This window comes from Anopheles merus, chromosome 2R, assembly GCF_017562075.2.
Source record: "Anopheles merus strain MAF chromosome 2R, AmerM5.1, whole genome shotgun sequence".
In the NCBI taxonomy this organism is placed as follows: Eukaryota; Metazoa; Arthropoda; class Insecta; order Diptera; family Culicidae; genus Anopheles; species Anopheles merus.
In genome coordinates, this window is record NC_054082.1 from 28,014,098 (window position 1) to 28,040,493 (window position 26,396).

The 26,396-nt window shown below is 49.6% G+C and overlaps 6 protein-coding genes across 8 annotated transcripts; 3 read left to right on the plus strand and 3 right to left on the minus strand.

Annotated features, from left to right (window-relative positions):
* Positions 1-163: 163 nt before the first annotated feature.
* On the plus strand, positions 164-1,762 carry LOC121590923 (SAP domain-containing ribonucleoprotein). Its single transcript, XM_041911111.1, has 3 exons — positions 164-388; positions 504-597; positions 684-1,762. The coding sequence occupies exons 1-3, from the start codon at positions 359-361 to the stop codon at positions 1,559-1,561; spliced, it is 1,002 nt and encodes a 333-aa protein (XP_041767045.1). The 5' UTR covers positions 164-358; the 3' UTR covers positions 1,562-1,762.
* A 289-nt stretch (positions 1,763-2,051) lies between these two features.
* Positions 2,052-4,248, minus strand: LOC121590922 (chromatin assembly factor 1 p55 subunit). The gene is made up of 2 exons (XM_041911110.1): positions 3,737-4,248; positions 2,052-3,615 (listed from the first exon to the last, which is right to left on the minus strand). The coding sequence occupies exons 1-2, from the start codon at positions 3,756-3,758 to the stop codon at positions 2,348-2,350; spliced, it is 1,290 nt and encodes a 429-aa protein (XP_041767044.1). The 5' UTR covers positions 3,759-4,248; the 3' UTR covers positions 2,052-2,347.
* A 318-nt stretch (positions 4,249-4,566) lies between these two features.
* Positions 4,567-19,399, plus strand: LOC121589344 (dynein heavy chain 6, axonemal). 2 transcript variants are annotated; one of them, XM_041908176.1, is made up of 16 exons: positions 4,567-4,675; positions 4,773-5,041; positions 5,117-5,422; positions 6,677-6,847; positions 6,918-7,369; positions 7,453-7,894; positions 7,967-8,601; positions 8,677-10,522; positions 10,584-11,860; positions 11,922-12,519; positions 12,608-14,971; positions 15,034-15,175; positions 15,253-15,989; positions 16,073-16,339; positions 16,414-18,889; positions 18,960-19,399. In XM_041908176.1, the coding sequence occupies exons 1-16, from the start codon at positions 4,673-4,675 to the stop codon at positions 19,305-19,307; spliced, it is 12,333 nt and encodes a 4,110-aa protein (XP_041764110.1). In that variant the 5' UTR covers positions 4,567-4,672; the 3' UTR covers positions 19,308-19,399. The 2 variants fall into 2 exon arrangements, with proteins under 2 accessions (XP_041764110.1, XP_041764109.1); XM_041908175.1 differs by lacking the exons at positions 4,567-4,675; positions 4,773-5,041; positions 5,117-5,422 and adding an exon at positions 6,489-6,605.
* On the minus strand, positions 19,332-20,322 carry LOC121589345. The gene is made up of 3 exons (XM_041908177.1): positions 20,004-20,322; positions 19,584-19,926; positions 19,332-19,507 (listed from the first exon to the last, which is right to left on the minus strand). The coding sequence occupies exons 1-3, from the start codon at positions 20,194-20,196 to the stop codon at positions 19,396-19,398; spliced, it is 648 nt and encodes a 215-aa protein (XP_041764111.1). The 5' UTR covers positions 20,197-20,322; the 3' UTR covers positions 19,332-19,395.
* A 228-nt stretch (positions 20,323-20,550) lies between these two features.
* LOC121603705 (zinc finger protein 569-like) lies at positions 20,551-22,392 on the plus strand. Of its 2 annotated transcripts, XM_041932835.1 has the most exons (4): positions 20,551-20,825; positions 20,887-21,198; positions 21,256-21,644; positions 21,717-22,392. In XM_041932835.1, the coding sequence occupies exons 1-4, from the start codon at positions 20,688-20,690 to the stop codon at positions 22,390-22,392; spliced, it is 1,515 nt and encodes a 504-aa protein (XP_041788769.1). In that variant the 5' UTR covers positions 20,551-20,687. The 2 variants fall into 2 exon arrangements, with proteins under 2 accessions (XP_041788769.1, XP_041788768.1); XM_041932834.1 differs by having other exon boundaries at positions 20,887-21,644.
* Positions 22,393-22,403: 11 nt separating this feature from the next.
* On the minus strand, positions 22,404-26,231 carry LOC121603704 (GPI ethanolamine phosphate transferase 1). Its single transcript, XM_041932832.1, has 14 exons — positions 25,960-26,231; positions 25,730-25,896; positions 25,301-25,661; positions 24,997-25,230; positions 24,787-24,934; positions 24,530-24,721; positions 24,236-24,464; positions 24,012-24,163; positions 23,744-23,946; positions 23,483-23,676; positions 23,229-23,419; positions 23,076-23,156; positions 22,814-23,005; positions 22,404-22,701 (listed from the first exon to the last, which is right to left on the minus strand). The coding sequence occupies exons 1-14, from the start codon at positions 26,088-26,090 to the stop codon at positions 22,414-22,416; spliced, it is 2,763 nt and encodes a 920-aa protein (XP_041788766.1). The 5' UTR covers positions 26,091-26,231; the 3' UTR covers positions 22,404-22,413.
* Positions 26,232-26,396: the final 165 nt, after the last annotated feature.

The following is a 26,396-nucleotide window of genomic DNA, read 5'->3' on the forward strand; positions in this document are numbered from 1 at the left end:
AACAAAAAAAAACAAGAGACGATTTCACGAGTAGAGGACAAATAAATATTACACTCTCGTAATTTCTCTTTAATGGCAGAAAATCTATCCTTTTTTCATCCATTCGAAACATGTTCGATTTCCGCACCTCTATTTATACTCACCTTGAGTTTCGAACATGTGAAATGGGTTGTCAAAAATGTCAACTGTAAACAACAATCAAGCCGTAGCGTAGAGATTTCTCTTCGTGCAAAAAAAAAGAATATTCCTATTTAACTAAACAAACTATTGTAACAATAGACGCATACACAGCCAACGCGGTGCTCCCGGTCAACGATCCTTCTTCTCGGCTAAGCAGTAGCAGCAAAACTCAATCACGATGAGCGAAAGCGATGTGTCAAAGATGAAGGTAACTAAAGGGACGCCGCCATGGTCGGGAGAGCCATGATAGCCAAGCGCACTGAGGTACACGGACCGTCCCGGTAACACACATTCTTTCCCACGTTGTTTTCCTCATTTTGTAGGTTGCCGATCTGAAAAAAGAGCTAAAGGCGCGTGGTTTAAGCGTGATGGGCAACAAGAACGAGCTAGTGGATCGATTACAAACAGCACTGCTGGGTAAGTCATGACACACGCACACGCAGCACACACCAGCAACATCTTTTCTACCTGCACCCTTTACCCGATGCCTTTCACGATTACAGTCGGTGGCGATGTGCTGGAAGATACGGCCAACTCGGAGGACCTGCTGGACGACGACCTGAACGACGATCTGCTGGACGAGGACAAAGACCTCACCGATCCGGTGGTGGAGGAAGACCACATACTGAACTCGCCGACGCCGAGCGAAACGCGTAAATCGATTTCGCCGGATGAGCCGCGAAAACCGGAAGACGAACCGACCGGAACGGCGGAAGAAAAGTCAAGCGCTCCAGCCGCGCGTAAGATATCCCTGAAGCGAAACATTTCCATTACCAAGCCCACACTTGCGCCGGAAACGACCGTCGGCAGCGAGGCTCCGAAAGCACAGCGACAGCCGTTCTCTTCGGCCCAATCGGCCGGTGCCAGCAACAGTGGCAGCGATGGCGAGCCGGAAAAGAAAGTCGTCAAGCTCGGTCAGCTGACCGCACTTGAGCGGTTGGAGATGAGGGCCAAAAAGTTCGGTTCGGCACAACCGGGCACACCGACCACTACCAGCACTAGCAGTGGCAGCAGCTCTACCGCAACCGATACTCCTGCCGCTAGCTCCGGCACCGCGGCAACGGATAAAATGCAGGCGCGTGCCGCAAGATTTGGTTTGACCAGCGCTAGCAGCATCACATCCGCCGGCAACAGTACGCCGGCTTCGCTGGAAGCGCTGAAAAAGCGTGCCGAGCGTTTCGGTGGCTCCGTCTCATCCGAAATGAGCAAACTCGAGCAGGAGGAAAAGCTGGCCAAGCGGCAAGCTCGCTTCGGCTTGACGGCTAGCAGCAGTCCGGCCCCATCGGCAACGGCCAACGGTGCCGGGAAGGTTGCCACCGGCTCGGTAGATTACGCGGAAAAAGCGCGACTCAGGTTGGAGCGGTTCAAATCAGCCGCTTAATTGCGGACGGACAAATGTAGGTTTCCTTTTACCCGTTTTTGGTACGTTCATGCTGCTCTTCATGGCTGTATCCTTGCTACTCCGGTCTCCTGAGAGCGACGAAGAGCGCCATCTCGTGTGTACGAAGAGAGGGGGCACGTAAGTGAGCTGAGTGTAGAATAAGACAACTCAATGATGTAGCGATCATTGGCGGCAATTGGACGATAATGTGTTTTTATTTTGCAAATCAACTTAAAATAAACATACTAAATCACGTATATACGATAACAAACACACCTGTCTACCAATTAGGAGGGCAAACCAATCCGAAGACGTATCTGTCTATCTGTTTACCTGTAGTTTAAAAAGCGAATTGTTAGTTTTTTCTCAAACATTTCCCTTTCTCTCGCCCGTTCAACCGTACTTTAGGAATAATCTGCTTTTTATTGAACATAATCATAATGCTTACATCTGGAAATTGTGCCCAATGAAGGATCGTTTAGATTCTAGGTTTTGTCCGTAAAATGAACGTTTTATTTAAAATATTTGCTGGTACAGTAATCCGCACATCCCTGCGCAGCAGTGCACAGAGCAGAGAATTGCTGCTACAGTTTCCATCGCTGACGGTCGTGTGCACAAGTTAATTAAAAAAAGACTGAAAAATAACATAATTCTCCAGCGAACGCAAAGTGAAGTGTGTATGTGTGTGTGTGTTTGTGTTTGTGTGATTCGCCCAGCAACTCTACCGCCGGGGATAATGCTTCGAATGGTTCACAGGACACAGGAACGGCTGCCGGTGGTGCATGCTTACGGGGCACCACTCTCGATCTCACTCGCCGGCACTTCCGGATCCTCGTCGTTGTACATGTTTTCCGCCATCTGCCACACCTGCATAATGTTGTCCTCCGACACGGAACAGATGACCCACGGTTCGTTCGGGTTCCACGAGAAGTCGGATATCTTGGCCGTGTGACCGCCGTGAATGAACAGCAGCTCCGGCGGACCATCCTCCGCGTCCTCCGCGCTCTGCTCCTCGCCGATCTTCGACAGATCCCACACGTGCAATCGCCGATCGGTGCCGGACGACGCGAGAATCGTTTCGTTGTGCGGCGACCACTGTACCTGGAAAATTTCGTCCCGGTGCGATTCGAACGAGTGGAGCTTCAGCTTCAGATTGCGCAGATCCCACAGCGCCACCGTTTTGTCGGCCGAACCCGTCGCCAGAATGAACTCCGAGTACGGGTTGAAGCTGAGACAGTTCACCTCGGCCGTGTGCGCATCGACCGTGTGCGAAGGTTTCGAGGTGTTGTTGCACCGCGTGTCCCATATCATCAGCTTCTGATCGTCCGCCACCGATCCGAACAGCGACTCGTGCAGCAGATGCCAGGCAACATCCTCGACCACGGCCGTGTGGCCGGTGAAGATGTTCTTCGCGTCGATCAACCGGTGCTCCTTCGGCGTCGCATTGATGTCCCACAGGCAGATCGTATGGTCGTCGCTGGCCGATAGCAGATAGCCGTTCAGGTTCGGGTTCCACGACAGCCCGTAGCCTTCCTTCTGGTGGCCCCGCAGCCGCAGATCCGGATGGCACTCACCGCTCGGTTCCGGCTTGCTCGGATGCTTCGTGTAGTCGAACACGAGCACATCACTCGACGGCGTTTTAGTTGCGATTACGCACGGGTTCTGTGGCATGTAGCGGGCCCGATTAACCTCGCCCTCGTGGTTGATCTTGATCTCGATCTCGATCTTGCCCGACACCGACCCGAACCCGCCAAACTCGCCCTTCTCGTTGTCGTAGTGGCCCGTATCGAACTGGGCGTCCTCGTTCGGCAGCTGCACGCTCGCAATCAGCAGATGGTTCTGCTCGTCCGATGTGTGCGTGCCGAGGATGAGCCGATGCACCGAGTAATCCTTCCCCTCCGGTTTCGTCACATCCGGCAACCACTGAGCAGTTAGTGAGGGCCACTCGAGCGCGTGTGTCATGACCAAATCGTACAGGAAGGGCGTGTTTTTCTTCCAGATTTTGTACTCCTCATTAATAACGCGCTCCTCCACCGCATCGTCGAATGCTTCCGCTGGTGTGAGGGGGGAATGAGAAAGGAAAAGGGAAAGTGAAGTTGTACCAATTTACCCCGTCTACTAAGGATCTACCAACAATGGGGGCTACACATTTTGCCCACGGCAGCTGCCACTTACCACCATCAGCTCGATCACCCATTTTGCTTTTCTTCTGATTAAAAGCGGTCGGGAAAGGTCCAAATGGTCTGTCCGCAGCACCACACACTCCCGCCAAATTCCGTTAGGCTTGCAATTGGAAAGGAAAGGGTTGCTGCCTGCCGTGCGAATCCGGCCGGTTTTGTGCCAAATCGTTCCTGCTTCTCTTTTCCGACGCTACGTGCGCGCGCGTCTCTCTGTATGTATGTGTGCGTACGTTTGTCAAAGCGGCGTTCACGGCAGTTCACGGAGCCAAAATGCCGATTGCAATTTCTTTTTGCGGCCTAGCCGGCAACTCTCTCAAGTGGCACGCGCCAATGACAAAGCCGTGCAGTTTAAAGCTATTGCAGGCGGTTAGGGACACTTTGTGCAATGTGTTTTTGGATACCGAATACGTAGACACGAGCCGCGGAAGGAGAATTACGATTTCTGTTCACCAACGAAAGCAGCACAGTGGCGCACAAAATGCCGCACTTTTGTTAGAACCAAGATTGAGATGGAAGAGGTACGGTTCTGTCCCAAATGTCAGCCGTCAAATTCTCGCCATACTATCTACACCTTGATAGTAACGCTCTGTTGATGAGGATGATGTACCATTTACACGGTTGGACTTTTTTAGTTCGATGTGAATATTTTTTTATTATCTCACATATCTTTAGTTGAACAATTAGAAATTGAATTTATTTAATTGAAAATTAATAACATTTATATCAATGCACCAAACTGTATACGAATTGCACGCAATCATTTGGCGCACACATTTCTTTTGCGTTACGAAGCGTTACGAAATTTGGTTACCGTTGGCAACAAAACGGACCGAGGAAACGAAGTAAACAAACAAACAGAAACGGTTGCAATCGCAAGGGAATGAACGGTTCGCTCCTGCCGGAAAGTTTAGCGATTTATACTTAACTAATAATGGTAATTATTGAACGATTTCTTCAACTATTTCTTTTTCTAAAAGCCTCTTTGAGTGTTACATTGTTTGCGGCTGATGTTCTTTTCTATTTGCGTTTAGAATACAAACAGCTACGTCTATTTGGGAGAATGGTACCAGAAAGAGGCGGACCTGAACCGGCAGCTGGTGGTTAGCTTCTTTCCTAGCGATAATTCAGTTGAGCTGGTCGACCTGAAAACAAGGAAAACCTTCCTGAGGCGTACCAAAATCGAAGAGCTAAACGAGAATGACTTCTTCATCGGTGCCAAGCTGCTTATTTTTGGCAAACAGATCAACATTCTTGACTATGGAGATGCGAAAACGAGGAACAAGAAGTCCGACGAACAGCTGTGAGTTATCGTGGCGCTAAAATCTTACGTTATATCGGTATGCAACATTTAGCTAATATTTCCTCCATTCGGCAGTTCGTTTGGGTTGATAAAAGCGGAAGCATTGCTACATATCGGCGAAATACTGACGAAGATACACAAGGCAGGATTGGGCGTACGTCGGCTGGCGATGCTGAAGATAGACGAAAACTATTCCTCCATGCTGAAAACCGTGCGCTCGGAGGCCTCGAGCTTGAACTACCTGATGGACTGTATGCCAAGCCAATCGTTTGTCGCGCTGGAGATTATAGGCAACAATGCGTACAACCAGTACCGGGAGCTATGCGGACCGGAATCCATTGCCGAGGCAAAGCAGTGCGCTCCGAACAGCTTCCGGGGACTGTACGGGTCCGATGTTTACTGCTCACGTTCAGCAGACGATGCGGCAAATGTACGAACTCGTTTGACACCAGCGGGGAAACATGTTATTTCCGATGCAAAATAATTGTTAACGTTTTCTTTTATCAATTGCAGGAAGCTCGTTTCGTATTTCTAAACAACGATATTAAGCTCGTACTGCGTTCTTCGGCCCTTTACACCAACAGCACACTGTGCATTATCAAACCGCATGCCGTGCGCGAAGGCAAAGCGGGCGAAATTATTACGGAAATTTTGCGCAAAAAGTTCACCGTCACCGCAATTAAGATGCTTCGGTTCGAGCGTCCCAATTGCGAGGAGTTTCTGGAAGTATACAAAGGAGTTGTGCCCGAATACGAGGTACTTGGTGGAATGGTTTCATTCGAACGAGATGAAGAAATAATAGTTTTAACGCCCTTTTTTGCATTTCTTTCATGTAGTCCATGGTAATGCAGATGATCAGTGGCGATTGTATGGCGTTAGAAATCACGAACAAGTTTGACGATAACCGCAGCACCTACCAAAGTTTTAGAGACTTTTGTGGTCCGGTTTGCCCGGTAAGTGGCGAATCATTCAACCGATTTATGCATCAGTTAATTACAAAAAAAAATCCTTTCCTTTTCCAGGAGGCAGCGAAACTCACCCGACCGCAAACGTTGCGTGCCCTATTCGGAAAGAATAAAGTAATGAACGCCGTACACTGTACCGATCTGGAGGAGGATACTACGCTTGAGTTGGAGTACGTTTTTAAGTTTTTAAATTAAATATCTGTAACACGTGGTGTGTGAAGAGCTCATTCCGTCCGAATTGATTTGTAATTTTAATATGCTTCATCGAAATGTTTGTGTTTGTGTGATCGTCTCTGAAATAAACTGTATTTTGTCATTTTATACATCTGAAAGCGTTTTAACAGGTGGTTGAATGCCACTCGGCGTAACAACGTGCATGGTAACCAAGACGCCATTGCTATGTACATTCGTACAGGGGAAGTGGTACCGTTGCCATGGAAGCTATGTACGACATTTAAACATTTTCAGTGAGTATGCATGAAGCATCTCAGCCAGTCTGAAAGACGTATTTCAACCGAAATGAGCAAACCGGCAGGACAGAAGAAATTAAAGTCGGCTCTAACGAAACCAAAAGCCGCCTTTACATTCGCGTTGAGTGAGTAAGTATTAAGGAGAACCTATTATTTTTGTCGATCACATGCAAATGTCCCGTTTCTCAATGCCTGCACAGTGAACGGAGAAAACGGATTGCGGCCCGTACCCGGCAGCTCAACAAACCCGTATTGATTGATTTGGAGGTGCTGATCCAGGACAGGATCAAGTGCTTGAAGGACAACAGCTTCGTATTCCTAACGTATGCTTATTCCAAAAACAGCGAACATTTCACTCCGTATAGTTTTCTGTAAGTTTTTGTCTACTAATTTTGTTAAGAATCTATCCTAACTTTTGCCCCCATTTTACGCGGTCCTCAGGGAGGTTCCATTTAGCAAGGCTGACAAACATGAGTACTTTACCGTGAGCCGGCACGGCGTAACATACTGGAGCGATTCGGAAAATCATTTTACCGCGCTCGATGCGTGGCTGGCCGACTATCGCAAGTACCGGCGACTTACGGAGCTGGGCTTTTTCAAACACTATCGCCTCGCGAAAGCGTTCCGCATCTGGCTGCGCAACATACAGTGGTACAAGTATGAGAATGCGCGCCAAAAGATTGCTGCCAGTGCATTCGTCGTCCTTCCGCGGCTGGCTAGAGCGTTGCTGACGATGCAAGATGAGTACGTGCAGCTGGTAGGGTTTCGGTTTTTCGACGTTTCCGTGTCGGAAAACTGGCATCTGCCTTACTTCATCGAGACGCAGATGACCACCTTCGAGCAGGTGCGCGATCTGCTTCAGCAGTTGCGTGAAAAGATGCGTAACGTTCTATGTAAGCGACGGGCCGGGGAGTATTGCGTACGAGGGAGTTGCGCAAATTGCATACATTACCCGAAATTCTACATTTGTTTTCAGATGATGCATGCTGCAACACGCTAATCGATCGTGGGTTTTCACCCCAAGACGAAGCGATTAATGTGACCAACAAAAAGAAGCTTAAGGACATGATGAGCTTCACCGAGCGTGCTAATAAGCGCAAGCTGTGCGCACTGTTGGCCCGTTTTCTAGCGTGTGCCGATCAGAAAATGATAACGCTGCTGCATCAAATTCTACGCGAGTCGTTCAAAAATTTGGCCAACGTTTTCTCGGTTTTTATGGAAGAATGCGCAACGGACGGGCACACTTCGAAGCCGCCATTCATGAACGTGGAGCTGGTGCTGAAACCGACACACATCGATCTGGATCCATCGCGCGAAGTGACCACACGAATGCTGGAAGACTTGAGCAATCTGGTGATGCGTACGGTTTACAAGATTGATCGCTTTCAAAGTGATGCCTTTTTCGATGTCTATACGGAGTGAGTTGCTCAGCTTAGAGCGGAAGTTTGAAGACAGTCTCTCTCTATTTGTTGTTTTCTTCAAATTTCCAGGCCAACCATAATGGGAAGAAAGGAGGACCGCCTGTGCGGCAACCCTCCCAGTCTGGACTTCATCATTTACAACGATACGCAGCTTACGTACGATATGAAAACCATCTTCGACGGCATTATCGTAGCGTACAACAGTGTCGACGACTACGTGAAACAGTTCGATCGGATCCGCTTATCGTACCAGGAGAATCTAGCCGTCGATCACGATGTGATCAGAGGAGAAACTAATCTAGAGGTGTTGCGAATGTACTGCGAACGGTTCACCAACCAGATGGCAGACCTGGAACAGATACAGGAGTCGCATCCACTGGGGCTGCTGCAGGTGAAGCAGGTTGCGTTTCGTGAGGAGATCACACCCATCTGCCAGCAGCTGCTGGCGGTGCTGGACGAAACCATACCCCGGTTGGCAATGGAGAAGATCAACTACGTCGAGCAGAAGGGCGAAGAGCTGCAGACGAAGCTGCTGATTGTGCCGGAGGAAACTAATCACTACATCTACTACTTTAATCATATGGAGGTTTGCCACGAGCATGTCGCAAGTTTGCAGAAGGAGCTCAACTATGCGTACGAGGCGTTAAAAATTATGAAAAAATATCATGTTACCTTCCGCGACGAGGACAAGGATAAATATTTGGGTAAGCCTAGTCTGAATGTGTCTGTCAAGTATTCGTTTAAAACTATTAACCTTTAACGGCTGTATATCGTTCCAGACATGGAAGAGTTTCTTAACGAAATCAGCGTAACTCTGGAAACTAAACGAGCACAAAAGCAGGATTTGATCAACAAGTTTGACCTATGCCTGCAAGCGGATATCACGAAAATATTCTCCGAAGTTGAAGATATCCACGAGGAGGTCCTAAAAGAATGGCTACTCGATCTTGGCTCCGACCCAGCGCTCGTCCGCGACTGTTTGATTGACCTGTCCGAACGGTTAACGATGTGCCAACGGAAGGCACAGGAGTATAAGAAATATCAGAAAGAATTTCGCCTCGAAGTGACACGGTTTGAAAAGCTCGATCAGGTTATCAATGAGGTTAAGCTGCGTCAGATCCTCTGGGACAGTGTGCAGCAGTGGAAAGAGTCGGTGGAGATATGGAACGAAATACACTTCAACGAGCTCAGCATGGATGAGGTGGAAGCGTTGAATACGAAAATCCTGAAAAACTGTGCCATGCTCGACAAGAACCTGCCGAAGAATGACATCATCCCCAAACTGAAGGCTGAGGCGGAAGAGTTCAAAGACAAGATACCGGTGCTTGGGTTTTTGCGCAATCCCGCACTCAAGACACGGCACTGGATCAAGATCGAACAGATACTGAACCGGCATCTCGCGGAGGAGACGGAAATTTACCTCCACACCTTCGAGGACGCGAACGCATTCGAGGAGGACATAGCGGCCGAACTGATGGAAGTGTCCAACATGGCCAGTGCCGAGGCGGGACTGGAAACGCTGCTCAACAAGGTGGAAAACGCCTGGAAGGAGCTGGAGCTGACCGTGATCAGTCATCGCGACCATCGGGACGTGTTCGTGCTAGCAGGGGTCGACGAAATACAGACCGTGCTGGATGAGTCCAGCATTAACGTTACTACGGTGGCCGCCTCCCGGCACGTCGGCCCCATCAAACCCAAGGTGGACGATTGGGTCTCTCAGCTGGACCTTTTTTCCCGCACACTCGACGAGTGGACGCAGTGCCAGCAGTCGTGGATCTATCTGGAGGCAATATTTTCCGCGCCCGACATTCAACGCCAGCTGCCGCACGAAACGCAAATGTTCCTGCAAGTCGACAAAGCGTGGAAGGATCTGATGCGCCGCACGCAAAAGGCGCCCCTTGCCCTGGCAGCGATGACGGCCGACGGAGTGCTGGAGCAGCTGCAAATCAACAACGTGCTGCTGGAAAAGGTTACCCGCTGTCTGGAGGCGTACCTGGAGGTGAAGCGTATGGCGTTCCCGCGGTTCTACTTCCTGTCCAATGACGAGCTGCTGGAAATATTAGCCCAAACGAAAAACCCGTACGCGGTACAGCCGCACCTGTCCAAGTGCTTCGATGCGATTGCAAAGATCGAGTTTGGCAAGAAGAAAACCGAAACGGGCGAATCGGTTATGACCAACGACATTATAGCGATGATCTCGCCGGAGGGTGAGCGGCTTACGTTCGGTGTCGGGCTGAAGGCTCGCGGTGCGGTCGAGGACTGGCTTTCGAAGGTGGAAGAAGCGATGTTCCTGGCGGTAAAGCGTTACATGCGCCACGGTTATCGTGTGTACGGGCTGAAGGATCGCTCGTACTGGATGCAGGAGCAACCGAATCAGGTCGTACTGACCATCTCCCAGCAGCAGTGGGCAGCGGACGTCCATGCCATCCTGGAAGCGGGCGGCAATGTGGACAAAGGCATGGAGGAGTTCCACGATAAGCTGACGAAAAACTTAACTGTTCTGGCTGCGATTGCACGGACCAAAATTTCCAAACTTGTCCGGAAGGTGCTGTGCGCACTGATCACCATCGATGTGCACGCGCGTGATATGATCGCGGGCATGGTGGCAAAGCGAGTGCAAAAGTCGTAAGTATCTTTGAATTATTTTGCTTGGTCTGCGTGTATCTAAACATTTCCCTTTTTTCAGAACCGATTTCGAATGGTTGAAAATGTTACGCTACTACTGGATGCCGGAAACGGAGGTGATAGAAACGAAAATGGCATCCGCCAATCTGCCCTACTTCTACGAGTATCTCGGTGCCGGCGGAGTGCTGGTAATAACTCCGCTCACCGATCGCTGCTACCTCTGCCTAATGGGCGCACTGCAGATGGATCTCGGTGGCGCTCCGGCCGGTCCGGCCGGTACGGGCAAAACGGAAACGACCAAAGATTTAGCCAAAGCGCTCGCTATCCAGTGCGTGGTGTTCAACTGCTCCGACGGGTTGGATTACAAGATGATGGGACGATTCTTTACCGGGCTTGCCCAGTCGGGCGCCTGGTGCTGCTTCGACGAGTTCAACCGCATCGATATCGAGGTGCTTTCGGTCATAGCTCAGCAGCTCATTACGATACGCAACGCCAAGGCGGCCAAAATGAAACGCTTTCTTTTCGAGGGGCGCGAAATCCGGCTAAAGCCTTCCTGTGCCGCCTTCATCACGATGAATCCCGGGTACGCCGGAAGAACGGAGCTGCCGGACAATCTGAAAGCACTGTTTCGGCCAATTTCCATGATGGTCCCGGACTATGCGCTCATCGCCGAGGTTATACTGTACTCGGAGGGTTTCGAAGGGTCGAAGATACTGGCCAAAAAGATGGTCCAGATGTACAAACTATGCAGCGAGCAGCTGAGCCAGCAGGATCACTACGATTTCGGTATGCGCGCGGTCAAGAGCGTGCTCGTCATGGCGGGTGCACTGAAGCGCGCCTCGCCCGATCAAGCCGAAGACGTCACGCTGATTTCGGCGTTGCGTGACTCAAACTTGCCCAAATTTTTGGCCAATGATGCGGTGCTCTTTAACGGAATTTTAAGCGATCTTTTCCCGGGCGTGGATTTGCCCGAGCCAGAGCGCGGCGAGCTGCAGCAAGCCATCGAGCAGTGCATGATCGATCAGAACCTGCAGCCCGTGCCGGAGTTGGTGCTGAAGACGCTTCAGCTCTACGAAACGATGGTAGTGCGCTGGGGCGTCATGCTGGTAGGGCCTACGGGCAGTGGCAAAACGACCGTATTGCACATACTGGCGAATGCGTTCGAGAAGCTGCACGCCGAAAACGCCCCGGGGCCACTGTACCGCCCAGTGCGCATACAAACGCTTAATCCCAAAGCTATCTCGATGGATGAGCTGTACGGGTTTGTGAATCTGGCGACAATGGAATGGCGCGACGGGCTGCTCGGTATGGCCATCAGATCGGCAGTGATTGTGACAGGTTTGTTCTTTGATCGTTTTGTCCCTTTGCTACCATTTCTTATCAAATGCTTCCTTCCCAGACGAAATTCACCAATGGGTTGTTTGTGACGGTCCCGTGGATGCGGTATGGATTGAAAATTTGAACACGGTACTGGATGATAACAAAATGCTCTGTTTGGCCAACTCGGAACGCATCAAGCTGACGAGCTGGGTGCACATGGTGTTCGAGGTGCAGGACCTGGCGCAAGCTTCTCCGGCCACCGTCTCCCGCTGCGGCATGGTGTACATGGATCCAGTACACCTCGGATGGTCCTCGATCGTGAAATCGTGGTTGAACACGGTCCAACATCTACACCTCGATGGTGACTTAAAATCGCACATACTCTCACTGTACGAGCGGCACTACGAAACAGTTACGAAATATTTGCACCGCAACTGCAAGTGGAACATTCATCAGGTCAACATCAGCAAGCTGACGATGATGACCAAGCTGCTCTTTCTGCTGCTGCAGGAAACCCAGGGATTGCACCTGATGGAGCGGGGCGAAGCGAAGCATTACATTTTCAAAATGTTTACCTGGAGCATGCTCTGGTCGTTTGGCGGTAACTTGCTGGACGAGTCGAAAGCTCAGTTTGAGCAGTACTATCGGACGCTGCAGAACGAGGAAGAATTAGGACTGTAAGTATTGACGCCTTTTTTTTTTTTTTTTGGACAAAAAGTTAATTTTAGTGTAAACCTCTTTTTGTGCAAAACAAATCTCCAAAAGATTACCCAAGGATACGCTCTGGGATTTTCGAATCAACACGAAAACGCGCACCTGGGAAAGTTGGAATGCGATACACCCGAAGTTTGTCTACAACCCTTCGGTGCCCTATTTCGATCTGCTAGTGCCCACGCTCGATACCACCAAGTATGGGTTCGTGGCCGAGATGCTGCTGCAGCATCAATACCCGGTACTGTTTACCGGCGACACCGGTGTGGGCAAGTCGGTCCTTGCGCGAGAAATTCTTAACCGCCTGATGCAGCGTGACGTGATACCGATCTTTGTAAACTTTTCCGCACAAAGTGAAAGCGCACGCACGCAGGAGATCATCGAGTCACGTCTCGAGCGGCGCAAAAAGACCTTACTTGGGGCGCCCATTAACAAGCGAATCGTGGTGTTCATCGACGACGTTAACATGCCCAAGCTGGACCGTTACGGAAGCCAGCCGCCGATCGAGCTGCTGCGCCAGTTTGCCGACTTCCGCGGAGTGTACGATCGGGAAAAGATGTACTGGAAGGACATTGTCGACGTGACGCTTGGGGCTGCCTGTGCACCGCCCGGCGGTGGGCGCAACGTGCTGACGGCACGTTTCATCCGTCATTTTGCCCTGTTTTCTCTGCCCTCGCCGAACAGCGATACGCTGAAGACGATCTTCAAGGCAATTTTGGCCGGTTTCTTGAGCGAGTTCAACATGGCGATACGTCCCCTAGCTGAACCGATCGTTGAGACGGCCGTCGCCGTGTACGAGCGCATCTCGGCCGAGTTGTTGCCCACGCCGAAGAAATCACACTACGTTTTTAATCTGCGCGATTTGTCCAAGTGTGTGCAGGGCGTGCTGCAGGCGGACTCATCGGCGTACATCAATCCCATGCAGCTGATGCGTCTGTTTTATCACGAATCGCTGCGCATCTTCTACGATCGGTTGATCAACGAGGAGGATAAGACGTACTTCAAGCAGCTGCTGCAGGACTGTTGTGAAAAGTTTTTCGAAACGACGATCGTGCAGCCGGAGGAGACGATCATGTTCGGGGACTTTATGGTGTTCGGCCAGGCGCCGGAGGATCGCGTGTACGAGGAGATTAAGGAGATGAAGAAATTGAAATCGATTTTGCTGGACTATTTGGAGGACTACAATGGCACTGTGGGAACGGAGATGAATCTGGTTTTCTTCGCAGACGCCGTCGAACATATCGTCCGGTTGGCACGGTTGTTGCGCTCGGAGCGTGGCAATGGGCTGCTGGTGGGTGTATCCGGAATGGGGAAGCAGAGCCTGGCAAAGCTGGCTGCCCACATCAATGGCTACCAGTGTCATCAGATTGCACTGCGGCGGGGCTACGATCACAGCTGCTTCCATGAAGATCTTCGCCGGATCTATTGGATTGCGGGAGTGCTCAACAAACCGACCGTGTTCCTGATCACCGACACGCAAATCGTGCACGAAGCGTTCATGGAAGACATAAACAACATTCTAAACTCGGGCGAGGTACCGAATCTGTTCGAGGGCGATGAGTATGAGAAGATCATTCTAAACACCCGGCAGCCGTGCATTGAGAGTGGCCATCCGAATCAAACGCGCGATGGCATATTTGAGTTCTTCATCAAGCGCGTCCGGGCCAACCTTCACGTCATCATGTGCATGAGCCCAGTGGGCGATACGTTCCGCGGGCGCTGTCGAATGTTTCCTTCGCTGGTGAACTGCTGCACGATCGACTGGTTCGTGAAGTGGCCGGCGGAGGCACTGCGCAGCGTCGCGATCGGATCGCTAAAGGATGTCTCCGACAACGAGGTGCAGTGCAAACATTTGGCCCAAATCTGCGTCATGATACACGAAAGTGTGGAGAGCATATCGGAGCGATTCTATCGCGAGATGCGTCGCCACTACTACACCACGCCGAGCAGCTATCTGCAGCTGCTGAATCAGTACCGGGTGCTGGTGCAGAAGCGGATCGACTCTATCATACAGAAGAAGGATCGCATTGCCAACGGGTTGAGCAAAATTCTGGAAACCAACCAAGTAGTGGCCGAAATGGGAGAGGAGCTGAAGAAATTCGTCCCGATATTGGAGGAAAAGTCGAAAAACATGAAAGAGCTGTTGGCCAAGCTGGATAAGGACAATGCAATGGCGGAGAGTGTAAAGAAAAGTGTGGCCAAGGATGAGGCCGAGGCAAAGATTAAGGCGGCCGAAACGCAGGAAATTGCCGATGAGGCGGCGAAGGATCTGGAAATCGTACTGCCCACACTGCAGGCGGCCCAGGACGCGCTGAAATCGCTCAACAAAAATGACATCAACGAGCTGCGCGTCTTCCAGAAACCTCCAAAGCTGGTACAGTTCGTAATGGAAGCGGTGTGCATACTCCTCGGAGCAAAGTAAGAGATTAATCGGATATATCGGTTTGCTTGTATCGTCACAAATTGCCCTCTCTTTTCAGGCCCGATTGGAACACGGCTAAGGTGGTGATGTCGGATGTAAACTTTTTGAAAAAACTGGAAGATTACGACAAGGAACACATACCAGAGGCCATTATAAAGAAAATTAAATCGTACGTCGATCACAAAGATTTCCAGCCGGCGGTAAGTGAGAATGGAATCACGACGTGCAAACACTCGCTTAAATTTATAAATTACTCTCATTTTCCGAATTCTTGCAGACTATTGAGAAAGTCTCCAAAGTCGCTAAATCGATGTGCCTCTGGGTGATTGCCATAGAAAAGTACGCCAAGATCTACAAAGTAGTGGAGCCAAAGATCAAGCGACAAAAAGCGGCCGAACAAGAGCTGGGAGAAGTGATGCAGCTGCTCAAGTCGAAGCAGAGCGAGCTGGCCGAAATCGAAGCGAAAATAACGATGCTTATGGCAAACCTGGAAGAGAAAAAGCGCGAAATGAAGCTATTGCAGGATCACAATGATCTTACCAGTGCCCGTTTAAATCGTGCCGGACGACTAACATCTGCCCTGGCAGACGAGGAAGTACGCTGGCGCGAGACAGTGAAGCAGTTAACGGCGGAACATTTTGCGGTGCCCGGGGACGTCCTGGTGGCGTCTGCATACGTTGCCTATTTGGGTGCATTTCCAATCGACTATCGCCGTACGCTGTCCGAAATCTGGGTGTCGGAGTGCAAACGGTTAAACATTCCAAGCAGTCCCACCTTTAGTTTGGTGCAGATTCTGGGGGACTCCTATCAGATACGCCAGTGGAACATGTACGGATTGCCGCGCGATGAAATATCGGTGGAGAATGGAATCATCGCAACAGAGGGTGGTCGCTGGCCGCTCATGATCGATCCGCAGGAACAAGCGAACCGCTGGATACGTAGCATGGAGTCACGGAACGAGCTGCGCATTATTAAACTGACCGATGGAAATATGATGCGCATTTTGGAAGTATGGTAAGAATTGGTTGATGAAAGCGACCCGGTCGAATGGTCTTTAATCGCTTGTACATCCCTTTATCCCACACACGAACAAACAGCATACGACAAGGATTTCCAATGTTGATCGAAGATGTGCAGGAGACGTTAGATCCTGTCCTCGGTACGATCCTTATGAAGCAGGTGTTTCTGCAAAATGGTCGACTCATGATCAAGTTAGGTGACGTGGACGTAGATTATGATAGCAATTTTCGACTGTACATGACCACAAAGCTTCCGAATCCGCACTTTCTGCCCGAAATATGCATTCAAGTTAGTTTGGTCAACTTCCTTGTCTCGCGGAGTGGTCTCGAGGATCAGCTATTGGCGTAAGTAGATAAACGCGTGTGAACGCCCATTGCGCTCATACATCTTATGTTCGTTCCAACTCGCCCTAATTTAGTGAGATCATCAAGATTGAGCTACCGGAGATGGAAAAGCAGCGCAACGATCTCATCACTACCATTAATGCAGATAAGCAGCAGCTGCTACTGCTGGAAGACAAGATACTGAAAGTTCTGTACAGCTCCCAGGGCAACATTCTCGACGACGAGGAGCTGGTGGAGTCGCTGAACGAATCCAAGGAAATATCCACCATCATCGCGGACCGGCTCATTGAAACCGAGCGCACCGAGCTGAACATTGCTGCCACGCGCGAAAAGTATCGCGTGCTGGCGGCGCGCGGCGCTATTCTGTACTTCGTGGTGGCCTCCCTGTCCGAGATTGACCCGATGTACCAGTTCAGCCTGCGCTATTTCACCCAGGTGTACTGTTCGGTGGTGGAACAGCCGCACGCACGGATGGAACTGCCCGAACGGCTCGCAACACTGCTGGAGGACATTACCTTTACCGTGTTTTCCAACATCTGTCGTGGGCTGTTCGAGAAGCACAAGCTTATATGTGGGTTTTTGGTTGCGTTTGCCATCTGCAAGGAGGCACAGGAGTTTTCCGACGAAGAGTTTAGCTTCATCGTACGTGGGCCCTCGCAGCGAAAGTTTTCCCTCGAGCGGAAACCATCCTTCCTGAGCGATAATCAGTGGATAGCTTGCTGCTTTCTCGAGGTGCACGATCCGGTCCAGTTTGCCGACCTGACGAACCATCTGCACCGATCGCTGATCATCGCGATTGAGGATTTCCGTGAGGACCTTTGCCTTGCGCCCGTGCCCGAACCGGCAGCGATCGACTGGAATGCTAGGCTGTCGGTTTCAGAGAAGCTAATGCTGGTGGCGGCACTGAAGGATGAATTTTTGGTCATCGCCGTAACGGAGTTCATTCGTCACGCGCTCGGCAAGCGGTACACTGAGCCACCGAAAAATACTAGCCTTGCCTCGCTGTACGCGGACATATCGCCGTCCATACCGCTGGTGTTCGTACTGTCGGCAGGATCCGACCCAATGACGGCGTTGATCAAATTCGCCCAGGAACGGGACTGCGTCGAGCGACTGCACTCTATTTCGCTCGGCCAGGGACAGGGCCCGGCAGCGGAGGCTTTAATAGAGGCCGGAACTCGGAGCGGTCATTGGGTTTTTCTGCAGAATTGCCATCTGGCAACGTCCTGGATGGAAGCGATGGAAAAAATCGTCAATCGCATCGCAATGGGTTTGCAAACGGTCGACACCAACTTCCGGCTGTTCCTCTCATCCATGCCGGTGCGTACGTTCCCGATCAGCGTGCTGCAGAATTCGGTAAAGGTAACGAACGAACCGCCGAAGGGTTTGCGTTCAAATCTCGTGCGCTCGCTAACCGAGCTGGATCGCAGCTGGTTCGAATTCCACGTGCTCGGCGCGCAGTGGCGTGCGCTCGTCTTCGGTCTGTGCATGTTCCACGGCGTTATCCTGGAGCGGCGCAAATTTGGCCCGCTGGGTTGGAACATTACGTACGAGTTTAGCGAAAGTGATCGCGAGTGTGCCCTCCGCACGTTGGACATCTATTGCGATCGGGAGCTGAGAGCACCGATACCGTGGGATGCGCTAGAATACATCAACGGTGAGATCACTTACGGGGGCCGCGTAACGGACGTTTGGGATCAGCGTTGTTTGCGAGCGATATTGAAGCGCTTCTCATCGCCGATGATACTGACCGACGCGTACAGCTACAGTGCGAGCGGATTGTACCATTGCCCGACCGGCGATGAGGCACGCAAGATCGGTGGGTTTTTGGAGTACGCCGGGCAGCTGTCCATACACGATCCACCGGACATATTCGGGATGCACGAGAACGCAAACATCATTTTCAACCGAAACGAAACGTACTTCTTTCTGAACACGCTGCTCGAAAGCCAGTCCGGTGGCGATTCGCTCGGAGAGGAAGCGATGGCCGCCATGGACAAGATGTGTTTGGAGAAAATTGATTCGATACGCAAAGCCGTAGCATCTTCCATCGAGTACGACGAGCTGCATCCAAGCTTGCTGCAACGGGATGCTAAAAATCGCATCCCTTCCCTCACGACCGTGCTGATACAGGAGGTGGATCGGTTCGACAGGCTGCTGTCGATACTGCATGGCAGCCTGCGCGATCTGGAGAAAGCGATTCAAGGGTTTGTGGTAATGTCCGAAAGTTTAGAAACGATCTACCGTGCATTTGGCAACAATCAAGTACCGCAGGCGTGGCACTCGAAGGGATACCTCTCGACAAAGACGCTGGCCAGCTGGGTGACCGATCTGCAGCATCGGATCGAGTACGTAAAAAATTGGTGCGTCAAAGGGTTGCCCATTTCTTCGTGGGTGTGTGGTCTGTTTTTCCCACAATCGTTCCTCACCGGCACATTGCAGACGTACGCCCGCAAGCATAACATACCGATCGATACGTTGCGGTTCGATTTCGAAATCATGAACGTAACGCTACATCAGTCGACCATTTACGAGGAGCGTTCGAAAAAGGTAATGTACATCACCGTGGCAAGCTGTTGGACTACTGTTATCAACGCCTAAACGTCTTTTTCCGTTTTAGGATCCCGTGCAACTGTTTCACAACCTCAATCCTCCCAGTGATGGTGTTTTCATCCACGGTCTGTTCATCGAAGCAGGCCGTTGGGATCACAACGAGGGAGGACTGTGTGATGCCCGACACAGGGAGCTTATTGCTCATTTGCCCGTCGTTTGGTTAAAACCGTGCACGGATCTGACCGTTGGGCGTCGATACGAAGCCCCACTGTACAAGACGAGCGTGCGGGCGGGTGTTCTATCAACGACCGGCCAATCAACCAACTTCGTTCTTTCAGTTCTGCTCGACTCGCAGCTTCCGTCCGATTACTGGATTCTACGGGGAACTGCACTCGTTACATTGATTACGGATTAATCACAGTAGAAGCTATAGTTTATGCTTGTAACGGAACTATCAAATTTTAATCGTTTTACTATAATAAATGCTATGTAGAGTTTAGAGTTCATTCACCATTTCCTAGCAGAGTGTTGATATTGGCCGTCACCTCGTTAACCGCTTTGACCGCATGCGGCGTGCAGTTGAGTATTTCGTTTGCGACTAGTTTTTGCAGCAATCTGCAACGAATGATCATATTGATCGTTAAGCTAACTGAGCCTCTTATACCACACATTGTTGGTAGTTGGTACTTACTCAGTTTTCGTTTGCATAGAACGCGCCTCGGCATGCTTCAGTTCGACGTTGTTTCGCTGGAACGGGCCGGTACGAATTTCAGCACACGCTTTCATTAGATGCAATTTGCGTGCTTTAAGCTGTGCTAGCTTTTCCGTCAATTCTTGACGTTCACGATCGAGCTGCAGATTGCGGTACTGCTCCTGAAATTGGGAAGCGGACAGCTCCTCTAGATTGCCACCGCAGTACCGTTTTGCTTTCTCCACAAACGGTCGCACTTGCTCGGTGATCTTGCTTTCGATGTACTTGCCGATCGCCATCCGTTCATGGTAGCTTATGTCCACGTTGCGTATGTGATCCAGTCCTGCGCAACGGAGAACGATTGGTTGTAGTCCACAGATTCGTGCCAATCGTGCAAAGGAAGTATCAGGATGTACTTACCCAAAGGCAGTTCACCTTCGTGTTTGTACACGGACAGTAGCGCCCGGCTCTCTATTGATATGGGAGCGTCGGATTGCTTGAGCAAGCCAATGATAAGCGAACTTCGGTAGTACTTCAGCAGTTCCTGGCGTAGCTCGTCATCTTGCGCCGCGTTCAGTTCGCTTTGATTCGGTAGGTAACGAGAATCTTCCATTTTGTCCAGAATTTATTTGCAGGCAGGCAGCTCACGCACCTTTTGACGCGCGTTTTCGGAAACGTTTGTTTTGGTTTTGAACGGGGCTTCCGTTGGGTGCTGCGTGAAACAAGCCCCTATTGTGGGCGTCTTTTGACACAACAATATTACATTAAAATCTATTTTTTTAAATATATTTTCGTATGACAAAACGAAGTTAAAAATAATTCAAAGTTATTGATTTATTGCACAGAGCTAAACCATATATTTATTACTCTTTATCGATTGCTTGATACGGTTGTGCGTGAAAGCATCCCGTTTCTCTGAGCAATCTGTCATTTTGTGCATGCTGTCACAACAACCACATCACAAACCGCATCAAAGCATAAACAAACGCCGTGTCGACGCCGCGCCAGAATGTGGCCTTTTTTAAACTAAATTCATTAATCTGCGCAAGTGGGCAAATCCGTCTTGCTTTGCTAATATTATTTAACTAGAAGGGATAGTAAAGCATGGAAGGAGAAGTGATACTACCTGCCGCCTGTCGCTGCTGCCTGCTGGAAGACAAGGATATGGTTTATGTGTTCGACATTTTGGATGAATTTGAAATGAAAATCAGCGACCTAATCAGTCGAAATGGAGCAATAGAGGTAAGAATTAACATGTGTCTTTGTTCGTGTTTTCAACACTGCACTTGGTTTATTTTTGCAGATACAAGAACGTGACGCCTTTTCCAAGCACATCTGTGGCAACTGTCTGAACGATCTGGCCATAGCTGAGCGTTTTGTGTTGCGCTGCCGCAAAACCAACGATCTGCTGATGAATCTTATCACAAGTGATGCACAGGAAGATGCGGACGCGCTGGTGGTAAGAGATGACATACTTTCCGACACGTACTCGGAGGATGATGTATCTTACGTGGTCGAGGAATCCGAAGGCCGAGCAGCTTTGTATGAAGAAATCACCTTGGCGGAACAGCAATCCATCGACAGTTCTGAACACTACGACGACGAACCACCGAAAGTATTTGTGACGCAAAAAACTGGTAGTTCACAAATAACCGGTGATACGTTGTTACAGCTGCAACATCAAGCAACCGTTCCTGTGGAGCAGTCTATGGAAGAGACGGTACAAGTGCAGCTGGATTATGAGCATGAAACGATGAGCGCGATCGATACGATCATTACCGACGACACAATCGCGCTTTCCGATGGACTGTATGATGACATATTAGATGATGAATCTTTCAAACAGGGGGACGAGGAACTGTACCATATAATGGACCAGGCAAATAGGGACGATGGTGTGGATGCGCTGCAAAGTGATAGTGGTGCCAGTACGAGGACGTTCGATTTTAAGTACAGTTGCGATCATTGTGGTGCCAGTTTTGTTACTTTGAAGCATTACGCGCGTCACTTGCAATTGCACAATATTTTAGCATGTGAAAAATGTTTAGAAATGTTTAAAAGGTATGTTTTAACGGTAAACTTTACATCCTTTCGGAAACCGTTCGATAATCTTGATCTCTTTTACTTTAACAGTGAAGATGTACTAAAATCCCACGAGAAATTGTGTTTACGGGATGCCAAACATCCCGCAGAAGGTGAAACTAGCAAACAAACGCCTGCAGTGACGACGGACCCTGGGTCCGGTGTGGCGCCACAGCAAAAAAAATCCCTCGTCTGCTCGTACTGCAGTAAACGGTGGATCTCGCAATCCGCTCTGACGATACATCTGCGCACGCACACCGGCGAACGCCCGTTCGGCTGTCGGTTCTGTGATAAGCGGTTCAAAACTGCATCAGCCATGGATCTGCACGAACGTCGCCACTCCGGTATGAAGCCGTACGCTTGTTCCGTGTGCGACAAACGCTTTACCGAGGGTAGCAACCTGAAGGTGCACATGTTGCAGCACACGAACGAGAAATCCCACGTCTGCACGGTATGCAACCGTGCTTTCGGGCGCGTCTTTCTACTCCAGCTGCACATGCGAACGCACACGGGCGAGAAACCGTACGTGTGTGAAGTGTGTGGCCGAAAGTTTACACAGCAATGCGATCTAACAGCACACCGGCGCATTCACAGTGGCGACCGACCGTACGTTTGCAACCTTTGCGGGAAAAGCTTCACCAAGAGTAGCGCGCTGGGAACGCATCGCAGAAGCCATCAGAAACATTTGCTGAAAGGTGCAGATGAGCTGGACACGGACTACACGTAACACAGCTAAGGTTTGCCGCTGCTACTCAACCCTTTCTTTATTGGTGTATGGAAGGCACTGTGAGGAGATCACATATGCTTGCGCTGGTCGCGTCCGATGAGTGCTCGTAGTGAGCGTTACGTCCGTTACGAAGCGGGCCAGTTCGTACATCATAATTACCACGATCGTGGTACACTCCAGGATGACGAAGTGTGATATGGAGGAGCCAATTTCCATCCACGAGCCTTTGTTTTTCACGAGGAAGAAAAAGTTCATACACATCCAATCGCACACCATCAGTGTGAGTGTGAACATTTTCGTCTTGGGTACCTGTGTGTGTGTGTGTGTTTAGAATCAACCGAGAGGGATGAAGAAAGAAAAGTGTTTTTTATCTTGTATTTATCCGTAACTTATTTATCCTTCAACTTGTCAATTGTCTTACCGAGCTGATGATGACCATGGCTTTCAAAACGCAGATAAGCAGCAGAACTGGTACTAATAATTTGAACACAATCAATGCCATCATGGTGAAGGGTGAAAACGTCGTGACGAAGCATCGGACCCAGTTGGGATCAAACGAGCTTACGGTGGCCAAATTGCCCGTCCCAAAAAAGGATACAAGCAGAAATAGCATCTGTAAATATAGAAGAGAGATATGAGTAAAATTGTTCAATAGAAGCTTTTTCCCCAATCCGAATACGTACGAATCCAAACGTAAGGCGTGTATTTTTAAAATCGATGCTTCCTTCTGTCTGAGACGATGAGGCAAAGTGGAAACTATCAAGCTGAAAAGGAATCACGGAAGGCGAAAATATAATTAATGGAAGACTTTTAACACGTGCTTCATTATCGTTTACCGCAATTCTTTTGTTTCGCATACAGTTCTCCACATTAAGCCAAAGATAGAGCGTATAGCAGAAACACAGCAGGAACAAGGGCTCGTAGGAGAGCGACAGCATCATGTAAGGGCCGCTCAGACCGCTGAACAATGCCAGCATACGATCCGACACGGAGGTACTCGTCGAATAGGGAGCCAACAAACCTAGTCCTTTAAGATAAGCAGTGTATGCATGATTGAGGGTAGAGGAATAAAAGCATTTCGAAGCATTACCTGAAAACACCCAACACAGCGATCTGCTCCATTGCGGTACAATTGCTGATGCTTGGATGAGAAAAATCAGGTAGAGCAAATTCGCTGCTTGGAGTAGTTGCATCAGCACAGCAATACTCTTGAACAAGGAAGTATGCTTCGAACGATGTACAATCATCGTATTAACAGCCGTCCATGCGATGATCGATATGCACCTGCACACAAGGGGAATAGAATATTCATGGAAACGATCGCACGTAGCTTTGGACCGATGCTACTCACAGCAGATACACATTAGAGCTGTCTCGTCCAATGGTTGGGAGTAAGAAAAATCCGGACAGAAGCAGATTGAACGCTATCCAATGCCGTACCATCGAGCGATTGTTTGCATCCGATGGCTTCCTATAAAGGAGTGGTTTTACCACGAGCAAACAATGCACCCACAGCAACGGTGCTAACAATCTACGATCTATAAACGCCCATACCTGTGCAGAAGCAATTAGAGCTGATTAAGAAGCAATTGGAATAGAAAGGAAAACAGGAACCTTACCAATGCTTCTGCGGCGATAATAAAACCAGCCGAGTACATCGCTGCTTTCCCCTGCAGCAGCGGTGCGTACTGGCGCCAGTGGGCTCCGATGTAGCCCCAAAGTACGACGGGAAGCACAAAGTATAACACAACAACGGTCGGAGTGTTTTGTGCTACAACAAGAAACCAAAAAGGTAAGTTATTCATCCTTTTAGCTCAATAAGATATTTAATTAATGTACCTACCTATATTAAAAATCATAACAGTTAGCGCAACGACCACTGCCGTTAATGCTACCGCTCGATTGAGGGCAAATATTCGGGTGTTAGTCGGTGTACACGTTTCCTTGGCAAGCAACAGCAACCAACCTAACATGGTCAGTGTGAGCGCGATGTACAGATGCGGTTTGTAGTAGGTTTGAAAATATTCGATAGCATTTAACGCCGTATCGATGAGCATTTTTGTTAGAGATTGCTGCAAGTATAGACGAGATATTTGGATATTTTTGCGAACTCCTAAAGTTATCCTTAGACACGCACCACTTCGGTGTAATCTTTCCGGAAATTTGCATCGGCAATCTCCGACTGCAGCGCTTCGATCAACACCTTCAAACTGGTCTGCTTTGTGCTCACCAACCATTGCAGCATTTTGCCCTCGGATTCCCGCTGCCAGTGATGGTATTGGGATAGTAGCTGTTCCGCATTATTACGCATTGCCCATGCTGCGTATTCCTAGTAAAGATTATGATAGAAATATACAATTTTTCGAGACTCTCGAGACTCGAAACAATGCTTACCTCGGATACGTTCAGCAATGAACGTGGAAGCTTTCCTAAACTATTCTTTGGTACCGCAATGCCAAGCACTGCCGCCATCAGTGGTGCTGCATCTGCTTGGTTAAGGTGATGTACAGGGATGCTCTTCCCGTCCAACTCTAACGCATTGCTAAACGAGGGGAAATATATTAATATAAGTGATGAAATGAGCCAAACGCTCTGTATGTTCACCTATACTCAGACGCCGGGATCGCCTCCTCCCAATGCTTAAAACCTGCACCCCAAGCCAGAAATGGTGTTTCCGTTTCGTGCGGATGCCCTGCACCGTGCGACCCTTGATCGGTCATACCGTGGTCAGATGTGAAGATGTACGCAGTCCGACCATCATTCTTGGTCGCGCGCTCTATCAGCCTCACGATGGATTCAATGCCTTTGTCGACGGTAATAAGATTTTCTGTAAATAATCTATGGCAAAAGGTGCACAATGAACTCTTACAACACCATAATCGATGTATATTGCGCGTGCTTTTCTCACTCTGAGTGTGGCTTGTGAACGTGGCCAGCTGTATCCAGTCCGAGTAAATGTAGAAAGAGTACAACTTTCTTCTGCGATAAAACTCCACCCTTCGTTTGTTGCTCTCCAGCCAGAAACTCTCGTACCCGGTCAAACACCCATATGTCTAGCAGCGAGGTATTGGCCGATTGTGCGAAACTTTCATCGTTGCTATCGTACGCAGCCACGCGAACCCTTCCGGGGGTGGCACCGCGCGAAAACATGTGCACTATATCCGGACTGCCCCAGCAGTAGCTTACGCTCGACCGATTCAGCACAGAATCGAACTCGACCGGGTTCTCTTTCCATCCTCGAAACACTGCGCTTGGGTCTTCATAGACGCCTGTGGGGAATTAAAAGCAAGCGTTCACATCAAGAGTGTACGAGTGAGAGGGTGCATTTTTCCCTTACCTGCCAGTAATGCGGCATGGCCGGGGCGTGATTCAGTCGGTACTCGTGTGTTCGATATTCCAAACACGCCCTCCCGGAGAAGTGTGTTCCGCAAAAAGTTGGTACGGTTCAGATCGTGCCGTAAAAACGATTCCGCTCTCAAACCATCACCCACGAATAGCACCAGTCTGAATTGAAGTCGCTTGCATTAGTTGAAACTGTTTCGCCACAAACAAGCCGGAACACCTTACCTATCCGCTGGTGGATGATCGTGCTCCGCACCATCCGGTAGCCCCTTCAGTATGGGCGATTGAAAGTGGATGTAGAAAATGGACAGAAGGAACAGAACATGAATCACCACTGGCAGCAAGAGTAGTTTCATGTTTTCTGCGTTTGCTTATCAATACTGAAGAAAGAGGACACTGGCAGCTACGAGTGGAGGTAGAGGAAATGCATTACACTGCTTGCCCCGTTCGAACTGATAAAATGAAAACAAACAAATCGCCGCTCAAAACAATTCCGCTACCATAACTGTCAAATTGCGGCAGGTGAAAAACATAGAATGCTTCGATGTTTATTTTTTTGAAATGTAACGGCTTTGGCCACGTGACGAGCGAGGTTTCTTGTTTTAAAGCCATTAAAATTGCTTTTAAAAATTTTTTGAACTAGTTTAAACAATTTCATGAAA